The 21048-nt window shown below is 38.6% G+C and overlaps 1 protein-coding gene across 1 annotated transcript; it reads right to left on the reverse strand.

Moving 5' to 3' along the window:
• Nucleotides 1-1905: 1905 nt before the first annotated feature.
• On the reverse strand, nucleotides 1906-20453 carry nadkb (NAD kinase b). The gene is made up of 12 exons (XM_007234362.4): nucleotides 20364-20453; nucleotides 17654-17917; nucleotides 17027-17110; nucleotides 15537-15666; nucleotides 13352-13460; nucleotides 12286-12371; nucleotides 12082-12184; nucleotides 11714-11868; nucleotides 10981-11080; nucleotides 9746-9903; nucleotides 9105-9187; nucleotides 1906-2156 (listed from the first exon to the last, which is right to left on the reverse strand). The coding sequence occupies exons 2-12, from the start codon at nucleotides 17914-17916 to the stop codon at nucleotides 1997-1999; spliced, it is 1431 nt and encodes a 476-aa protein (XP_007234424.3). The 5' UTR covers nucleotide 17917; nucleotides 20364-20453; the 3' UTR covers nucleotides 1906-1996.
• Nucleotides 20454-21048: the final 595 nt, after the last annotated feature.

Raw genomic sequence — 21048 nt, forward strand, 5'->3', positions numbered from 1 at the left:
CTGGAGACTAGTCTTTATTGCTTGCTTTTGTCAAGGTACACTGTGAATGTTTATTATTAATCATTTACAACACAGAATTACAGACAAATTACAGCAAACAACAGTGCAGAAGAAGTTAAATATTTATACATATAAAATGCAGGACCATATAAAGTCACTTTAGATATTTTTAATTTAAGACCTGCACTGTTGCAATAAAGCTGCTTCACCACAGAGGGGCATCATTTCATAACCTTCCAGTGTTAGCAGCTTCAAACACACCTCTATCCTCCACTTTCTCAAAATGCACACCTGCAGTGTTGTGTTTTGTGATTCACCTTTAAACAATGCAGAAGAGTAGAGGCTGCACTTCAGCAAAAGAGTACATTTAGCGTAGATTCCACAGTTAAACACTCAGATATTGTGCTTTTAGAAATACATGTCAATGTTTGTGAACACCCATTATAATAAACTCATTCAGCTATTTTAAGTGGCACACGTTGCTGACATGAAAAACATACACAGCTCAACTAGTGCTTGTAGATGAGTACTGCTAATAGAAAAGGATAAACCTATTGGCACTATGCCTAATGCCACAGGATCCTCTAACCTCACTAAGGCTCTTTTCACTGATTTTAATCAAACCCTCACAGCAGGATATAAGGTACAGTAAGCATAAGCAGGATTATGCTGAAAAGTGGCCATTAAGGCAGCACTAGGTAGGATTTTCTTGATTTTTGATCTTTTTAAAGAAGTAAAAGTACAGCTTGAAACTCACTGCAGCGCTGCATTGAGGTATAAAAGGAGGAATAGCGGTGCTCTCATGTCTGTGCCGGAGCTCCACAGAGCTCCCGACCAACGCTTGCAGAAACTGCGACCTGCTTTCCGACCTTTAGTTCTAACAGTTCTACAAGGACTACTGGTTCATTCTTTACAAACTAACATACAGACACTCTGGCAGAAACTGGGAAGAGACCGAATATGTCTGTGAAAGCCAGAAAACGAGACACAGAAACGAATCCGCCCGAAACATTTATTACACTCTACAACTGTAGGGGGAGCCCACAAGCACAAAATCTCAATCCTACCTAGTGGAGCTTTAAACAGTGTCTGCTCTCTTCCTCACTGTTCAGCTGTATCCCAAACTGCACAAATCTACACCATACTCACTAGAGCTATGCTAAAGCTGAATTACCTTTCTATATACCGTTTGTGGGAGTGTGTGGTTTGGGAAACAACCTTTGGGCTTGCTGTAGGATGCACATTAAGCGAAATCAGCTAAAAGCACTAAATTTACTTGTAAATGCATTTCTGTGGAAAAACATTATTTTCGGTGTGATATTCCTAGTCTCAACAAACTGTCCACTAAGGTTGACTAGAACTTAAAGTATCCCTTCCATAGTATCTGACCATGGCCTTTCTACAGATGCATTAACCTAAAGCAAATGTTCAGCCAGTTGTTATCAAATATACATTTAAAACCTGCAGCATTCAACCATAACACACACTGCACACTGCTTTAGGACATGCTAACCTGAGCACTGAGAGAACTGACTGCTGTTTGAAACCAACTGGAATGTATGAAACTATTAGAGATGACGGTTATTAACACCATCTATGTTAACAAATAATAATAATAATAATAATAATAGAGCTTTCAAACACAGACTGGCATAGCTAAATAAAAATCACATTCACAAATAACATGTATAATTTAGTTTGCTTAATATGTGCTTATAGTGCAAGAGAGCAGGTTCTGTTGAGGAACAACATTCTGATTCAATGTCTTTCAGGTATTTGTGCTTTAATATCTTGTGTCTTCAGTGTAGTAACATTTTTAAGCTGTTTAAGGTTTAATTACATTTAATGAAGAATGGACCAACAGAAACTGTCCAAAATTACTTGGACTAAAGTCACGACACAGTGTTCTTTTTTTTTTTTTTTTTAGCTCTGACAGTAGAGTGATACACAAGTGTGTGTGTGTGTGTGTGTGTATGTATGAGAGAGAGTACAGAGGTCAGTTTTCAGTGTCGGAGGTGTCTGATGCGTCGGTGAGTCGTGTTTGTTTCTTGCGGACGTTCCAGTGCAGACACTGCGCCAGGCTGTCGAACCAGTCATACACCAGATCATGGCAGCAGAGAGATGGCACCGGATAGCAGGAGGTGGTGATTTTTATGCTACACACACAGAGAGAGAGAGAGAGAGGGGGGACACACTGTTTATACTTCACACACATAATTCTTGATTTCTTGATTTTTATTTAATCACTTAAAAATAACGCTAACGATAATCACTAATGCCGCCTAAGTCCCCAGTAGCTTGGTTTAACACAGTAAATGTTCAGTCTACTGTCTGTTCAGTAGACTGAACATTTACTAGACTAAATGTTCAGTATACTCGCCTCTGAACAGCCGAATGGCTAGCGCTAGGCGGCTAAAGCTAATACTGCTGGAGAACTAAACTAAAACGCAGCACTTCAGCAGAGTGGCTTTACTGCTTCTTACAACCTGACTGGTAGAATTCATACATAAAGCACACTGGATTATAAGGCGCACTGATGGTTTTTGGAAAAATTAAAGTATTTTACATGCGCCTTATAGTGCGAAAAATACAGCATTCCTTTCTGTATGTATGAAACATATAATATGAAATTAAGCATAATAATTTTTTGAATAAAATTATTACGATCTGAAGACCTCAACGGCAGAAGTGGCGGATGAAGACTGCAACAGAGATAGGTCTCCAGGTGTATGTGAAATACATGCTATTAGATATAGGCCCACTTCACCAAGGACCATGTGGAGGCTGCTGGCACATCAGTCTCCCCACTTTAAAAGACGAGTAGGCATCCTCCTGAAGGAGGGAAAAGCCCTGTGGCGATCAGGAATTCCTAGCCACAACCTGGCACACAGGCGATAGGTGTTAGATACAGTCACTAAGATCTTGGATTGAGGCAGAAAGAGCTTCTCAGCAGCTGCACCCATAACTGAGCAGATGGACAATCAAGTCAGTGATCGCCCTGAAAGGTAAACTGCCATCATCTCCAGGGCGCTGAGAAGGTCCACATTGATATCGCAGCACTTTCTGAGACATGACTGGCTGATGAAGGGCAGCAAAAGGAGGAAAAATGTGACTACACTTCTTTTGGAAAGGAAAGCCCGCAAATGAAGCACAAATCCATGTGTGGGATTTGCAGTTAAGAACAGCCTTGTCAAATACCTCTAATAACTCCCTGTGGGCATCAATGAGCACCTGATGACCATGCCCCTGATGCTTGCCAGCAGTCAGAGGGCCACTGTTATAAGTGCCTATGCTCCAACACTTGATGCACACACAGGATGAAGGCCTTCTATGCTGACCTGGACAAACTTTTATCCGAAGTCCCTAAGGACTAAGGCGAACGCCAGAGGGGGACGCCTGAGTGGGACGAAACCACCATCTATGGAGGGGTACGCTGGGGAGAGAAGGGGTGGGAAACTTTAACTTTAGCTTACTGCTGCTAACTAAATATGCAAAGCACCACCTGGTCAACACTAACACACTTTTCCGCCAGAAAACTAAGCTCAAAACATCTTGGATGCACCCTCACTCCAAACTATGGCATCTCATTGACTGTTATTGTCCGCTCCAAAGACCACCATGATGTTTTTAACACCAGAGCAATGATCAGTGCAGACGACTGTTGGACTGACTACCGCCTTAAGAGGGTTGCAGAAAAGTCGACCAAAGCTTAACATCGAGCTGTTGGGTGACAACATCTACCAACATCAGTTAAGGGATGCTCTGAGCGCTGACCTGCCCAAACAGTATCCGGATGATATTGAAGAACACTAGGGCATACTTTCTTTTACCATCATGAAGTCCTGCAAAGGCATTCTTGTGGAGGCATCAAGACTGCTATGATGAGAATGACGCTGAGGTTCAACACCTTATAGACATCAAGCATAAGGCCTTTGTTTCCTGGCAAAATAACATCAACTGTAAGGTTAAAGAGCAACCCATGCCAAAGCGAAGGCAGTCGTCCAAATGCAGGTTAGGAAACTGAGGAATCAGTGGTGGACAAAGAGGGCTCTGGAGATCCAGCAGTATGCTGTTTATGGAGATATGAAGGGTTTCTTTCATGCCACGAGAGCAGTATATGGCCCCAGCCACTGCTGCCTAACCCCCATTTGCTCTAAAGAAGAACTAATCTTGCTTAAGGCTAAGGTGTCAACTGCCAATAGGTGGAGAGAGCACATTAAGAATTGTTAAACAAGGACTCCAACAGGGTTAAAGGACTTGTTAAACAGGGACTTAAACAACTCCCTCAACAGCCCATAATTGAAAGCATGGGAGAGCCTCCCAGCTTGGAAGAGGTGCAGGATGTGATTAAGAAGATAAGAAACAACAAGGCTACTGAATCTGATGGTATCCCAGCAGTAGTCCTGAAGAAAGGCGGTCCTGATCTTCTTGAGCACATCCATGCCTTGTTTCTCAAAATATGGTCAGAAGAGAAAATCCAGGTCAGGTCAGGGGTGCCCCCTAATTGTCCCCATCTTTAAGATGGGAGACAAAGTGGGGGCACCAAGTGGTCCAGCAGTCTAAAGCACTGCCACTATGAGCAGGAAGTCGCAGGTTCGAAGCCAATCAAGCTGCCGGCGCTCAGATGGAGCACAATTGGCCCTGCTCCCTCTGGGTGGGTAGATGGCGCTCTCTTCCCACATCACTCCTAGGGTGATGTCCGCAGCACAGGGCGTTTTTGAGCTGATGTATCGGAAAAGAGTCGCTGTGCTTTCCTCTGCAATGCTGCATCAGCAGCAGCTCGAAAAGAAGCGGTGGCTGACTTCACATGTATAAGAGGAAGCATGTGTTAGTCTTCACCCTCCTGGTGTGTTGCGGCATCACTAGTGATAGGGGGAGTCCTAATGAGTGGGTTGGGTAATTGGCCGTGTAAACTGGGGAGAAAATGGGAAAAAAATAGAAATAAAATTATAAAAAAAGAAGGGAGACAAAGCGGATTGCGGGAATTACTGTGGCATCTCTCTCCTTTCCACTACAGGAAAAGCCCTAGCACAGGTTTTAACCAACAGACTCAACCCGCTGTCAGAGTGGATTTCGGCCACACAGAGGCACCACAGTCATGATTTTTACGATGCGTCATTTGCACTAAAAAGGGAGTCAAACAGGGATGTGTCATGGCACTAACATTATTCTCCATATTTGTCGCTGTTATATTATAAGCAAGAACCTGCCTCAGGGTGTAAAAATTATGTATAGAATTAAGGGTCAACTCTTCAACATCAACCGATTTAGGGCTAAAGGTCAAACCTCCACTGTGTGCATCATGGAGCTTCAGTATGCGGACGGCAATGGCCTTGTAGCTCTCGCAAAAAAAAAAAAATCTACTTTGCAAAAGCATACAAACAGCTTGGTCTAGCCATAAACATATGGAAAACCCAAATCAACCTCCATCCAAAGCAGCTGGCCTGTCCTGCCCCCAAATATAGCTATTAACAACACCAGACTGAAAAATGTGGACCAATTCCAATATCTCAGTAACTTCCTGTCATTGAAGGCTAATATTGATGATGAACTAGACTTCCGTCTCAGCTGTGCCAGTAGGGCTTTTTCAAGGCTAAGGAAAAGAGTCTTTGAGAATCGAGACCTCGAATCAAAGACCAAAATATTGGTCTATAAAGCAGTGGTGCTGCCTAACCTGCTGTATGCATCAGAAGCCTGGATCACATACAGTAGGCACTTAAAAGCACTTGTAACATATCATAGATGCCTCCGTAAAATACTGAAGATTAGGAGGAAGGACCGACGCACTAACACCAGCATTTTGGAGGACTATTTTTTCTACTATTACTGCCACCATTGCTCAAAACCAACAAGGCAGATTGGTCATGTTATTCGCATGCCTGACTCTCGCCTCCCAAAACAACAAACGAGCCCCTGGAGGCCAGAAGAAAAGATTTAAGGACATCATCAAAACAAGCTTAAAGAATTGCCACATAGAACTTAAATCTTGGAAAGACACAGCGAAAGACAGGGTGAGCAGGAGATACATTGCTGCACTGTATAACGATAACCTTTGCATAGGTCAAACACAAAGACTCAGAAAGGAGAGAGTAACATCCAAGCAGGCCAGACCCAAATCTACTACTGCTACATTCCCTTGTCCATATTGTACAAGAATACTTGGGTGCAGATTCGGCCTCTACGCCCATCTGAAGACCCACAAGGACTAGGAAGGAGGACAGTCATATTTGACTACGAGTGACCGCAGATGATGATGATGAGTAAACTATATAGTTCCTTTCTACAGAGTGCAACAGTCACAGCCACTGTCAGAAATCCCGTAAAGCGGTCTATCAGAGATATCTGAGAACACAGTTTCAGTAGAGTGTAGCTCATAGCTCCAATACTAATCTAAATAAGCAGTAAATAAAATCTAGTAAACTTCATCTAGACTGATTAATTATGTATGGAGTAAAGAGAGATTAGTGCATTTTTTAATAGACTTCAGTTTAATGTGCTATGCTTTATACGGCAAGACTGTGAGTGTGTACTGAACAGATTTGTCATTATAATCAGGTCTAAATTAACTTTTCATTTTAGCCGTGTGTGTTTGCAGCTGCAGGTAAAAGTGAGATAAACGGGGCGCCGAGTGGTCCAGCGGTCTAAAGCGCTGCCACTATGAGCAGGAGGTCGCAGGTTCGAACCCCAGCTCATGCAGCTTTGCCATCAAAATTGGTGGGTAGATGGCGCTCTCTCCCCACATCACTCCTACGGTGATGTCTGCAGCACAGGGCGTCTGTGAGCTGATGTACCGGAAAAGAGTCGCTGCACTTTCCTCCAAGCGCACTGGCTGCTCGGAAAGAAGCGGTGGCTGGCTTCACGTGTATCGGAGGAAGCATGTGTTAGTCTTCACCCTCCTGGTGTGTTGGGTAATTGGCCGTGTAAATTGGGGAGAAAATGGGAAAAATTTGAAATAAAATTATAGAAATAAAAAAAATAAAATAAAAGTAAAGTGAGATAAACAAAATAAGTAGAGCCCAGCGCTGTAGTCCCTTATACACTCTTACAGTGCGAGACCACAGGGTGCTCAGACATACAGACAAAAGTACATTTCACTGATTCTTAAGAAATTAGAAAAAAAAAATGGTTGAAAATAAAAATTAGTTGAATTAAAATCTGAAGGTATAACATTCAGAATAAAGTCTTGGCTGTTTAGAAATGCACAGGTGCAATCTCCTCATATTTGTTTCATAAAATAGGTGTTTTTACATGATCTGCAGGAGTTCTTCACATTAGGCATCTTGTTTTCCCTCAGTTTACTAGTTACTTCAGACGTTTTCAGTAAACATTTATTTCACAATCTAATCTATGTTTTGTATTTTAGTAGTGTCAATCAATAAAAAAAATCAGATTATTCACAACAATATTCTTTAATTAACTGTGATTAATTGGACTTGTTCATGCGACGCAAGTTTTATAGTGGGTATTTAAATGTAAATACAGGAATTAATGTAAAAATATATACTAAACTATATATTTATATTAGTGGTGTCAATTAAAATACTAGTACTAGTATGTTTGAGGGGACATAAAGCCAACATGGGGCGCTGGAATAAAGAATGCATGATAAACTGGATAGAGGATACTTTTTTACTTTTAATTATTGTAAGTGTCTCAGCTTGGTTGTAAGGATTTCTGAATTAGAACTTAATTATCTGAGTATAAAATAGCGTTTTCTCACCTGTAGTTGGTTTCTAAGGTTCAGATGAGTTTGTTTATTTTGGGTGTTTCTCCCTCTGTTTGGTTTGATTTTACACAGGCACAAATGCACCAAAATGCTCACCAATAAACCACGCGAGCACATTGTCTCCTCCGATTGGTTAGAGCTGTCTGGCACGGGAGCAAGAAAGTAAATATACCGAGAAGATTCTGTTTTCCAGCACATTCAGATTAAACTGCGCCAGTTCAGTTCAATTAAAAGTAAGTATATTTGTTAGTTGGGTCGGACCAAGACCAGATTACATTCTCAGCACAAGTGAACAGTTCCAGAAAATAAGTGTGCATTGGAGCAGATTACAGTGGAAGTTAGAGTCAAACTAGGTGACGTAATTAACTGAGTTAAAAAAATAATAACTCACTACTGAGTTCAAAATAATCGCAGGCGTTAATGCTTAAATGTTGACAACCGTAATTTTAATACATATTAGAGTGTATTCTTACATGTGGTAAAGATATTATAAATTTAACTATTACTTTTTATGAAGTTAAAATGATCATCTCCTATTTGAGGACAACTGATTTTGTAGACAATAGACCAGCAAATGATAATTAATTTAATAAAAATGAAAAATCAACCTCTAAAAGAACCTTACATGTTTACAAAGAACTCCCTGATTGTAACTTTGTTAATAAATTAATGTTGTAAATAATGAATAAATGTTAGTAATTACCAACAGAAATAGCACTTTTTAGTGGGACATGAATTATCCAAACTCTCAAAAATCAGTGATATATCAACAAATCAGACAACAAATAAAATAAAAGATTCTGTTGAGCTGTGTTAAGAGCCTTAAAGAAAACGGTCTGTGACAGGCCTAGGTTTTGTATGGTATTTTTTTTTATATATAACTTTACATATGTCATAATCACAATATAATAAAATAGCAAATCACACTGTGTTTGTAAAGAATGTGCATGTTAGAATGTTATAATCACACAGCACTGGCCTGCACAGTGAGCATACATGAGCTCCTCCACTCATCCTCATTACACTGGACCTGCAACACTATTAAAGCCTGCTTTTGCTGATGTTTAGGCCTGTGCATCATTGTCCACACTGTTGGTGTTTTAATCATTTCCATTCTTAAAAAATTCTTCTGTGTTGCACTGTTCAATAACAGCATTGTTAAATATGATATTATTCATTCGTTTAACTCGAAATTGGAGTTAAAAATGTCAGGTTTAATTGGGCTCATACTGACAGTTTAAAGGGCGAAGCGGGGCTCGGAGAGAACATGAACGAGCGTGGGTATTTGTTGGGCCGGATCCAAACTCTAATGTATAGATATAAATATAATTATCGAAATAAGCATTTTTGCCGGGGCTTTGTGGGCACAGGGTCTCACCTGTCTCCATGCTGGATCTCTTGTCTCTTCCTCCCATCAAAAGAGACCCAGGCTGTGTTACGGGCATCTGGAGAGAGTGTAATCTGACCAGTAGGAAAATGTTATTAAAAAAGGTTATTAAACATAACAAAATAAAATAATCTATTGCTTTTTTCCACGGTTTTAGAATTTAATAAATGTCATGAAATTGCAATTACAAAGATCCTGGGCTTTAATTTGAAACAATGAATACATGAAGTGGAAACGCACACAGGTAGTTTATGGCTTTAAGCAGGATCTGATTTCTCAGTGTCACAATAACCCTTAAAAATACTGTATTGTATTGTGACTCGTGGTTTATTATGTGAGTTTTTGTTGTGTATAAATCCCGACTGCTATATATCAATGCTGTACTGTGTTGATGGATCGCACTGATGACACACTGGTTCTAAATTGATAAAAAAAAAACGATATGTCACCTTGCTTAAATTATCACAATATATTGCGATATATTGTAACCCCTGTATTGTGATACACAAGTTCTAGCCAATGCACAGTCCTACTTAGTATTAGTATTACTTAATCATTATAGATATATTTTACTGTACACATTAAACATCACACATTTAAATTATAATTTATAATATTATAACTCTACTCACCATCAGCTCCACCCCTGCAGGCACCACTATGGGTCTGAAGGAGAGTGAGTGGGGGCAGATGGGGGTAACCATAATGGCTGGGACGTTGGGGTGGATCATGGAGGCTCCTGCTGCTGCAGCATAAGCAGTGCTGCCTGTTGGAGTCGATACGATCACACCTGCACAGAGGATCATACACACACACACACACACACACACACACACACATTCCAGTACAGAAGCAAAGAGGTATTTGTTTTTAACAAAGTCACTCTATAAACTTATGTAAAATGTAAATGTAAAAATCCTTCTAGTATATGAATATATTTTCACAAATATATTTTGAATAAGATGCAATATATGTAAATTATTTGTAAAAATAACCTTTAACAGGTTTGGAAACTACAGTCATATGACTGACAAAGCCAGTTAAAGGCACACTATGAAACTTTTTTCAGCTACTTAAAATGTTTCATACCGTTTTAGATGATTAAACTAATCAATACATGGTAAATTATGTTTCTCTCTAACGCCCATGCTTGCAACTTCAGGAGCCCATCAGCTCACAATTCTCAAGCATCACGAGAAGTCGCTGGATAAAAATGTCTGTTTTAGTAATAGTTTGATAACAGCCTTTCCATCACTTACTATTTGTCAAACTTATAAGTGAAGTATCTAACCTTGATTTGGTTTGGAGTATGTTTTACAATGAGCTGCATAAAATGAGTGTGTTAGCCTAGATTATTGTTTACTGGTGATTTTTTTTTCGGATTATATTTTACTTTTAACCATGCAAAGCATTTGCATTATGTTCATCGGTCTGCTGTGCTCAAACCAATCACTTGTGGTTAGGGAGGAACAGCAGCACGACATTTACTCCCGGCCTGTAGGGGGGGCCTCGCAAGAAAACCCACCAAGGGTTAGATAGTGACTTTGTTATTGTGAATGTAAATCTGTGTGAAACACAGAGTTTTACCTGTCGTGAATAAAGTATCAGAGTGAAAGGACAAAGAGGGAATTCAAGCTTATTGGTCAATTTAATACTCTACATTGATTGTTAAGCTGTTTTTGTTTGAATGTTAAATTGTTTATTTTAATGTGGGCCCCAGAACAATTTCTGTTGGGTTACGTGGGCCAAGAGTTGCAAAACGTTTAAAAACCTTAGTCCATCCAGTACAAACTGGCCAAGGAGTAACAGTAATTATATTTACTGGACCTTCTGTATTAAATCTACCCCATTAGAGCTGTGCACTCACCGTCACCCTGCACAGAGGTGATGAGGCGGCCGTCCAGGTACAGGTCAACATTTGACAGATAAGAAGAGGGTCCCCTGTCTACCACCACCTCATTCAGCACCTACACACACACACACAAATGTTAGTCAGATTTGAGGACAACATATTTACACAAAACGAATGGTTCCAGTGTGTAGGAAAAACAGTAAAAGCCGTTATACACTTTTAACCCTGAACATCTGCATACATCCTGTTTTGCAGGAAGCTGCCATCACCTGATGTAAACCTAAACATTACTAGGGAATGTGAACACCAGTGTGTGCTGTTATTGCCAGGTGTTACCATCAACATTACTACTGACAATGTAACTATTATCATTACACACTATTCATAAAATGCATAAAATGTTAGTGATATTTGGTTTTCGGGTGAAATTTCAGGATGAATCTAAGGGTGCTTTCACACCTGCCTCGTTTGGTCCGGACTTTCAGACTTTTCAGTTTGGTCCGAACCAAAGTAGCAGGTGTGAAAGGGGCCGCGAACCACGATTCGGACCAAAGGACCAGATTCTGGTCCGACCAAGAGAGGTGGTCTCGGTCCGGATCTTCTGAACCATGGTCCGCTTCGCCTGCAGTGTGAAAACGCTTTTCTGGATGGTTCAAACTTTCAGAACAAATTACAGGAAGCTGAGCAGGAAGCGTTCCTCAGCAAACTCAGCAGAAGAAGAAAAATGTGTGTGTGTTTGTGTGTTTACCTGTAGCTGCAGTGTGATTTTAGCCGTCTCTGGGCTGATGTGGTTCTGAGGGCCGGTTCCGTTTTCTTCAGGTTTAGAGAGCTGCTTCGTTCTCTGGAACAAACCCTTCACTACCTTCACCTTTAAACGACTGCGCAGGACAATAGCTGCATTACCTAGAACACACACACACATCATATACATACTGGCATAGCAATAATTAACATTCCAGACTACAACACAAACACACAAGGGAAACAGCAATATTCCAACGTCAGAATATGTTGCGGCGCGGGACAGAACTGAGCGGGAGTTTAATACTTTTATCCCTGCTGGCTCTGGTGTGTGTGTGTGTTTGAGAAACTCTAAATAAAAAAAGCCCACAGTACCTTCGAACACTTTGTCCACCTCAGTCTTGTAGGACTCAAACTTAAAGGGTGTGAGGAAGCCCAGCGAGCCCAGATGGAAAGCCATGACTGGGGGGACACTGCCCTGTACAGACATACACACACATTTACATTCTGAGTTATTCTGGACAGTGACTGAAACAACACCAGAGACTTTAGAGGACAGCACTCACGACCTTGACTCACCTGGAAAAGAGACGAGGCGTAGAGGAGCGTGCCGTCTCCACCTAGACAGATGATCAGGTCTATACAGTCTGAGATATCGTCAAACCCTGAAGGACGAACACACACACTTAACTCATAAATGCTTAAGAGACAATAATGCTAAATATTATAAACAAAACATTTCTAAACTACAGGCCATGGTTTGTGTTATGGTGCTCTAGTGCTGAGCGATTATGGCCTAAAAAAAAAATCCAATTTTCGATTATAATCAATTTCTCCCCTCCTACTAAATGTCAAACTACAGATGACAAAAAATGGTTCAAAACTAGGGTTACCTGTAAAAATATATATGTATATTGGGTTGATTCGACTCATTAAGTGAATCAATGATTCGAAACATTGTTTACAAGCCCATGAAAATTGTGAAATAGCCCACTAAACGAGCCACAGAAGAAACTTTGAAGGAGAGATTATTGTTTTCCACAATTAATCACAGATCCTCACCAGAGAGCGATAATGCTGCAGTTTTTAGAAACGATAGGGTTTATATTTAGCTAAATATGAAACAAAAAAACAGTGTGCCTGATTGTGGCACTTTAGTTTTTAAGAAAAAAATGCATTACTTTAACTGCTTAATCTACAAATATTTTTTCACTAAACATATTACTAGAGAGAGAGAGAGAGAGAGAGAGAGAAAGAGGACCCGCGAGAGAGCGAGAGAGAGACCGTGACCCCAGTACTGTGACGGTTCAAAAAGAATTACATCCCTATATGACAGACAAACATTTTGGCCTAGGTGTTTGTTTGCATAGTTAACCTATGTGTATTATGTGTATACACTCAGCACACAGAGACTGAAAGTCTATCTATCTATCTATCTATCTATCTATCTATCTATCTATCTATCTATCTATCTATCTATCTATCTATCTATCTATCTATCTATCTATCTATCTATCTATCTATCTATCTATCTATCTATCTATCGCACATTGAAGTGTACCGTATCGATACTGCACTGTATTTCTTGTAGTCTTTTAGTTCTATGTTGCACTACAGACAATAAAAGACTCTTGACTAGCTGTACCCTCTCTGAAGGTGCACAGCTGCTTGCGGACGCTGGAGAACATCTCGTCTGCCACTAGAGAGCCATCCTCCACCACCTTCTTCTCCACGTATACCATCAACTTCTTCTCCTGCTCTCAGAAACAAACAAAGAACTGATCTCAGTCCTGCACAGGAATCAGCTAAACAGTCTATTTCATATAAACAACACACAGTCTCCTCAAACACTTTAAAACAGCAACATTATTAATGTTAAAAATACTTTTAACCAATATAAATATTGAATTGAGCCACTTTGGAACATTTCGACCCTTCCATTCACAATAAAACTCCCATATTGACTTCTGACTTTATATTAAAAAGTGAAAATATATGGAAAAAATATAGATGAGACAAGTTTTTTTGTGGTTTTATTCTGGTAGTATATACTAATGTGCCATATATACTGTGATATGAACAAGTGTTTTGTTTTCCATGACTTTTGCCATGTCTGCCGGAAGCTAAAGAGCGCTTTTGAGCGTGGATGAGATTCTAGCAGAAATGTCTAGAAATTCTAACCTGACACCATCAGTCACAATCCTTACCACTCACTGCACTGTCCACTGTGCTGGTATATTACAAATATAACACTGTGGAAGCAGACCTTGTTAGGTCTTGCTTTAACTCAATATAATAATGTACATCACCTTACTATGAGCTCACTGGCCCGTGTTCATTCTTACTCAAAAGAGAACACCTCACCACTTATACCGGTGTGGGTGTTCTCGGGCTGTCCCTGAGGCAATATTTTATAAGCCCTTTGTATATTGCTATCCTGTGATTTTAGACATATTCTGACCAACTGGGAAAATATTAATGTATGTAAAATTACGGTATTAATGAATAACAATTTCTTACTAATACTAAAACGATATTTTCTCCTTTGCCCATTTTCTAAAACATTAACAGTTTAATAACTTTGGTTATGTTTTATGAAGTGCTGTATTGTTTGTGAGCTGAACTGAAAATAAAAGACCCTGAGCTGCTTGAACTTCATGTTTGTTTAATGTCTACAGCTCACGCTCTCTCCTACCGGAGGACTGGTTCTTCATTTAACGACTGTTTATTTTGTATAAAGGCTTCCTGAAAAGGCAGAAGATTGATGAGTTTGATTAGCATGAGTGTTGGCCTTTCACCGCAGCACTGCTTTGAAAGAGAAGGTGAGTCCTTTTAACAAAGCGTGCTCTCTCTCTCAGAAGCTGCTTGTGTTTACTGAGTCAGAGCTAATCTGACCTGCTCCTGCTTCAAGCCTTTGTGCATGATTTATTACATATATTATTTTTTTTGCCTTTTTAACCGCCAATCAAGACTTGGACAACTGTCCACTGTAGTAAACACCTTGGATCAATGGTTTAAATGGCACTTCAGTAATAAATACATTTAATTGTGTTTTCTTTAGTAGACAAAGAAACAGCTTAGACCAAAAATAAGCTAATATATAATCAGACACAATAGTAATGCTGGATTTCTTAACACTGTGTCCACTCACTAACCACCCTATTAGACACTCCTACCTAGCTGCAGCACCTCATAGATGTAAAGAAAGTTTGTGTTGTTCATCCCTTTCTCAGTGGTCACAGGAAGCTGCCCACAGGATGCTGTTGGCTGGATATTTATATTTGGTCAACAACTCTCAGTACAGCAGCAACACTGAGGGGTTTAAAAAAAGCTAACCACACACCTCCACCATGTCAGTGTCACTGCAGTGCTGTGATCCACCACCCAAATAATAGCTGCTCTGTGGTGGTTCTGTGAGGTCCTGGCCACTGAAGAATAAATTACGCAGAGAAACAGAAGGACCACATTCTAATTATAGTACTTCAAATTGAAACCTTTAGAATTTTCATATTTTCTGCATAAATATGACCAAAACATCTTCAGATTTTCACACAAGTCCTAAAAAGAAAAAAAAAACAAGGATAAACCAGTTAAACGAGACACAAAAATTATACTAAGTCATTAATTTATTGAGAAAATTTGTGAATGGCAAAAATATGTGAACCTCTAGGATTAGCAGTTAGTTTGATTTGAAAAACAATTCAGGTATTTCAATCAATAGGATGACTATCAGGTGTGAGTGGGTGGAGCCTGTTTTATTTAAAGAACAGGAAACTACCAAAATCTGCTCTTCACAACATATGAACATTACAAAAGACATCATCTCCTACCTCCACCAGAAACCTGCACAGTTCCTTAAAGGGCTCCAGCAGACCCTCGTCTCTGACCTTGCGGATAACCAACACATTGAGAGGGGGTTTGTTCCATGTTAGCCGCTGGCTAGCCGGGTCCTGGATGTGCCTGGAATTCAAACAAACACAGGAAACCCTCTCACTTAAAACAAGCCACTCGGGACTCTAATAGGAATAACGTATTTGACCTTAATCAAGGTCTTTCTCTTCATCAGTAATGGAACCAACTAAGAATGATGGCATCACCAAACCTTTAAAAAGCACAGTGTAATGTCATGTGGCAACTTAAAAAACACACATTCACTTATTCTTCCTAGAGCAGTTGCTGTAGGCACAATGTGTGAGACTAAACAACTGTCGGCTGAATGTGTGGGTCTAAACAATTGTGTGTTCTGGTGAGTGAATAATACATTTTAAAAATACAGAAAATGCAGTTTTTAATTAATTTGCCCCTTGCTATTCTATACTTCCTTGGGTATTTTGAGCAGTTAAACTATACCCTATATAGAGAACAAGGAAGAAGGATGTGATCTCTCTACAGTTTATTTGTGTTTTTGTTGGCAACAAACCCACTATACTGTCCCGCACACACACACTCTGTTTTATCTTTGTTCTTTGGTGCAGATTTCTCAGAATTCAAACTTTACCTCCATTAACTTATTAATGATTTAAGTTTTACCCAGAAGCAGCAGCCAGGTCTGAACAGACACGCCCTATGTTTTGTTCTCTCATTCCATACCATAAACCACCCAATCCTAGCTCAGTGTACTGTAATTATTGTTGTACAAAGCTGTTCAGTGCTTACATTAAATCAACATTCTGTATTAGTTGTATTTTAAATCAGAAGCTTTAATACCATGCTGATGGTGTACTGGCTACAATAGGGAGACTTCCTGCCAATACATTGTAACTCTGAGTTATATTTGTGTAAAATGCTGTAATATTACTCTACCATCTCAGTATCTCTTAGCTTCTCCTGAAAAGTGTCCTTCAGTGGCGGCTTATAGAGTACATTTCTCAACTGTGAGTGATACTAGGAGCAAGAATTAAAAACAGGTCTCAAACAATGATGCTGAAAATCATGTTATTTATTTAACTTGGTGGCTACTACTTTGCATACAGACATGTTTGGAGTTAGTCTTTGCAAGAGCCCATATTTTGGAAAAACTCCATGTTTTTTGAAACACAAATGACCTGTTAAATGAAGGCTGCTACCTGTCACACACTGATACACAGTTCCTTTCCTTGTTCTTGTTATGGTTTCAGTTAAATAGTCCTTTAATAGAAACAAAGCTGCAAAAGCAGGCCATTTTTATTAACTTTTTTTTTTTTGCCAATGGCAGCTTAGCCCGACCCATTCATCCTACAGCAATGTCACCACACACATTTATTCAATAGCAGTTTAACCTCAAGAATGCATACCTTGGTTCGGACCTTGGTTAGGTTAAAGTGGACAGGATGACACTCACATGACTGACGTTGGGTTGGGGAGGACGCAGGCTTTGGGTCCGAAATGAGTGGTTGGATACGGTCCATGCAGAAAATGAGCTCGTCTGAAAAAAGAAATTGATCTCTTATTAGACTTACATTGACTCACTCCGAGCAGAACTTATTAAGAGAAAAAGACCCAGTATAAGATGATTACACTAAACGTGGACAAAGAAGGTTAAATTTGCCCTGGCATGCATTTATTCTTTCAACTAAAAAAGATGGCTAGGGTTTGTTTAAATGGCTCTTCTTTAATGTAAATGTGTAAATGGTATAATTTTTTGCTGCCTTTACTTGGTACACTACTCTTTTATATGAATTGTGCATTCAGTGTATTTAAATCCTGATTATGTCTAGTAGTGATACCGAGGATTAATAGTAAATACAGATCTATTTTAAATAATAGGGGTTGTGTTATTTTATTAGATATTCTAAATGACATGTTATAAAACAACAACAAAACATGGATTTTAAAAAACATGCCTTTTTTGTTTTATAAAGACAGCTAGCTAGAGGTTTATGTGAAACTCTCTTTTTTAGCAAGTCTCTAAACCAAAAGAATTTTTAGTTATTACACATTACTTAAAGCATGGTTATTTTTAAATCACCTGCATCGTTCCAGCCTTTTCGGAGAGCTCTCGTTGGTCTCCTCGACCACCACTGGTGTCTCTGATGCCTCATGCTGCTCTGCTCGCAGATCACTTCCTGTCTGTTCCTGACCATTGGCTTTCCGGTGTGATTTCTTCGCCTCTCTCCTCCTCCTCGGAGACTTCCCATGGCGTTCTCTGTGCCGGGGTGGCCGGTTGGCACTGCTGCAGCTTCCTTCAAATTCCAGCTTTCTGGATGACACTTTTTCCTCAACACTCTCCATCCTAAACAAAAAAAATAAGACTTTTAATTGTTTATTTTTTTATTTAGGATATTTAAAGATGAATATTTTTATTCCAATGTTTAAATTATAATAAAAGTTAGTATTACACAGTAAACAGTAATGTGTATGCATTATTATGGTATTGTATTATTATTATTATTATACCAATGGCATGAACTGGTCTTAAATGATAATCATACCATCTATTCCAATTATATATACAATATATGTTGTATATATATGTACAATATATGTTAAAAAAGTTGATAATCATAACAGACCTAATATTTACTGATATACATTTATATTAAGTTTTTTACAAAATGTGCCCTACTAAACTGTACTAAATAACTCTAATATCTTGTTTGGGCTGTCACTCCCTAAATATACAGATCTGGAAAAAAATTAGGAGACCACTGCAAAAAGTTCTAAAAATCAGCATCTCTACATGTATGACAGTCATTTCAAGTACACCTCATTCTACTTAATGTGCTTCTGATAAGGTGATCACCCGAACCAAATCTTATTTAACGAGGAAAAGTATAAAAACACTGCTGTGGTCACATTATAATCCTCTTGCAATAGGACAAGCTGGATGGCAACACAAGCGCTAGAAATAGCTCAAAAATAATTGGACTAAAAAATAACTATTAACCATGCCAAAGGAGTTTAAAAGAAAAATCTTGAGTGAGGAAAAAATGGCTCAATTCTGGCTCTGAATTTTTTCCAAAAGCAGTGTGAAAGACTTGTGGAGACCATGCCAATGGTCAAATTCAGGGTAATTCCGCCAAATATTGATTTCTGAACTCTTCCTTAGATAAAACTTTAGTATTGTTGATGTTTCTAAATGAATATGAACTAGTTTCATTTGCATTATTAAAGGTCTAAAAGCACTGCATCTTGCAATATATTTTGTTAATTTGACCAATTCTTATTTTCTTATTTTCTTTCAACCCATCGGTCACAATTGTGCCCGAAAATAAAATTATTAATTATAAGCCTCTAAAAATCTTACTGGTGAATTTCCCAATACTCTATAAGGAAATATTGAAATATTACAATGTTTCAATTAAATGTGGGCAGTATCAAATTTTTTGAGTAAATTGTCACATGACCAGAACTGTTTACTTCCTGGTTGCATCTTGAGAAGAGGATGGCTGCCTCAAAGCTCCCAAATAAAAGGCTGGTAAAATATGTTAAATATGTAAAACTTTATTTTCTAAGTTACTGTAATACAATGTCAGACTGATTGTTGATCAACAGAATCAAGCACTTTGCTCTACCTTGTTACTGTATACCTGCCTATAATCTAATTACATTTAATTTTTGTTAGATTAGGTTGGTTCCATAACAGCGATGGGAATAACGGCGTTCAGGGGCGAGTAACAAAAGTAATGCAATAGTTACTTTTACTGGTAACTAGTTACTTTTATAATGGAGTAACTCAGTTAGTAACTCAGTTTCCTTTTCGGAGAAGTAACTACTAACTATAACTAATTACTTTGCACTAAAGTACAATTTAAAATGTTTACAAATAAATGTTTCAATACATGTTACACTAAAGTGATGCTGTTGCAATTTGTATTTGAAATAAACAAACACGGTTAAGATATTTTGAACATATTTTCCATGTGTTCCAATGGTGTGGGAAGTCCCAAGTTCCTGATCAAGTATTCTGTTTCAGTGATTGCTGTCAGAAGGCCCTTATTTCAACAACCTTTCATTGAGAATAAGCATATCATCCCACCGGTCACAATTGTGACCAGTAATAAAACACACTTTTTCATCTATTTTTCTCATTTTTTTGGTGGAAATAATTCTTGATTATTTCAAAGGGTTGCTAATTACACATGATTTGCATATTTGCATGTCTGGGAAAAAATTGCACTTTTTTATATGCACTTTTTTACCTTAGTGTATACACTTTTTTCTTACATAGTAGATGCACACAATCACACCATCTTCAATACAAATACAAGGCTTTAAATAAACTCTATATTAATATTGTCAGCTCCACCTTAAATAGTGCCTCCTGTGTCAAAATGTAAGCTAGTTAGCGTTAGCTATCTGCTGCATCATTTAAGGTGGAATGGATAAAGACGTAAATTTCAGCCTCATAAATCGCTGTTAGCTTGTCAGTCTCTTCTCTCCAGCTCTGAATTAATGTGCGAAACAGCAATAAAACAGTGAACTACTGACAGATATAATAACCCTAACTTTGATAATAACCTACTTTTGGCCCGTTATTGCTGGGCAATGGTGCATTAGCTATGCTAAGCTACATAAGCTAACCTAACTACCTCCCACAGCAAATACCACACACCCAGACCGACAGCTCAGGAGATCATTAGCAACTAACCTACATTCAATTTACTCAAAACCAGTAAATTCATCTTTAAATGTCAATAAATGCCGCTGGTTTAATGTGCTGGGATAGGATAGCTTACCGTTAGCAGGAGAGCCACCAAACTTAGACTGTCAGTTTTTTTCCCCACCCGTATTCCGGACATGTCCCGCCCTTCTCCGTCTCTGATTGGCTGAGACGTCACTGTTACGAACTGTCCACCAATAGAAGCACTTCTAAATTACGGTTGGGAAACAAACAACGACTAAAATGTATTTAACTGAATTCACAGATTTTTTTTCAGTTTTTTTAAACAATGTAAAACAACCGCAAAAAAAATCTAGACATTTTGTAAATTGTGTAGATAGCAAAAGAATTTTGAAAAAACGTTATAGATGTATGTATGTGTATTGTTTGTAAAAAAAACTTTTCTACATGAACTATGTATATTTATTTGTATTCATTCTTGTAGTGTGTACTGTGTTGGTCTTGTAGAGTAGAAAGTGAAATTTAAATAATGACAATAATATTAATAATATTATTACTAGAGGGGAGCATTTTTCACCCAAAAGTATTGCGAGTGAACATTCACAGCCCCAAAAATTCAACATTTTTAAATAAACATTGATTCAGAATTTCAACGTTAAACGATGCCTATTAGACAATGTAAAATAACGTTTGCTTTGAGGTCATGTTTTCATTATTAACATTAAAAGATGTAATGCAACCAAAATTGGATGAATGAATGAGGTTTGTGGTTTGGAAAGCTTTGTGTGTGCATTCTTTTC

The sequence above is a fragment of the Astyanax mexicanus genome, chromosome 8, assembly GCF_023375975.1.
Source record: "Astyanax mexicanus isolate ESR-SI-001 chromosome 8, AstMex3_surface, whole genome shotgun sequence".
In the NCBI taxonomy this organism is placed as follows: Eukaryota; Metazoa; Chordata; class Actinopteri; order Characiformes; family Acestrorhamphidae; genus Astyanax; species Astyanax mexicanus.

Bases quoted from the DNA above. Each gene is read 5' to 3' on its own strand.
- nadkb (XM_007234362.4), bottom strand. From the start codon at position 17,916: ATGGAGAGTGTTGAGGAAAAAGTGTCATCCAGAAAGCTGGAATTTGAA. The intron at 13,461-15,536 runs GTAGGAGATGAT...TTCTGAGAGCAG, and splicing joins TGTGCAGGTTTCTGGTGGAG to GAGAAGAAGTTGATGGTATA. The intron at 12,372-13,351 runs GTACAGCTAGTC...TTCGTCCTTCAG, and splicing joins GCTGTGCACCTTCAGAGAGG to GGTTTGACGATATCTCAGAC.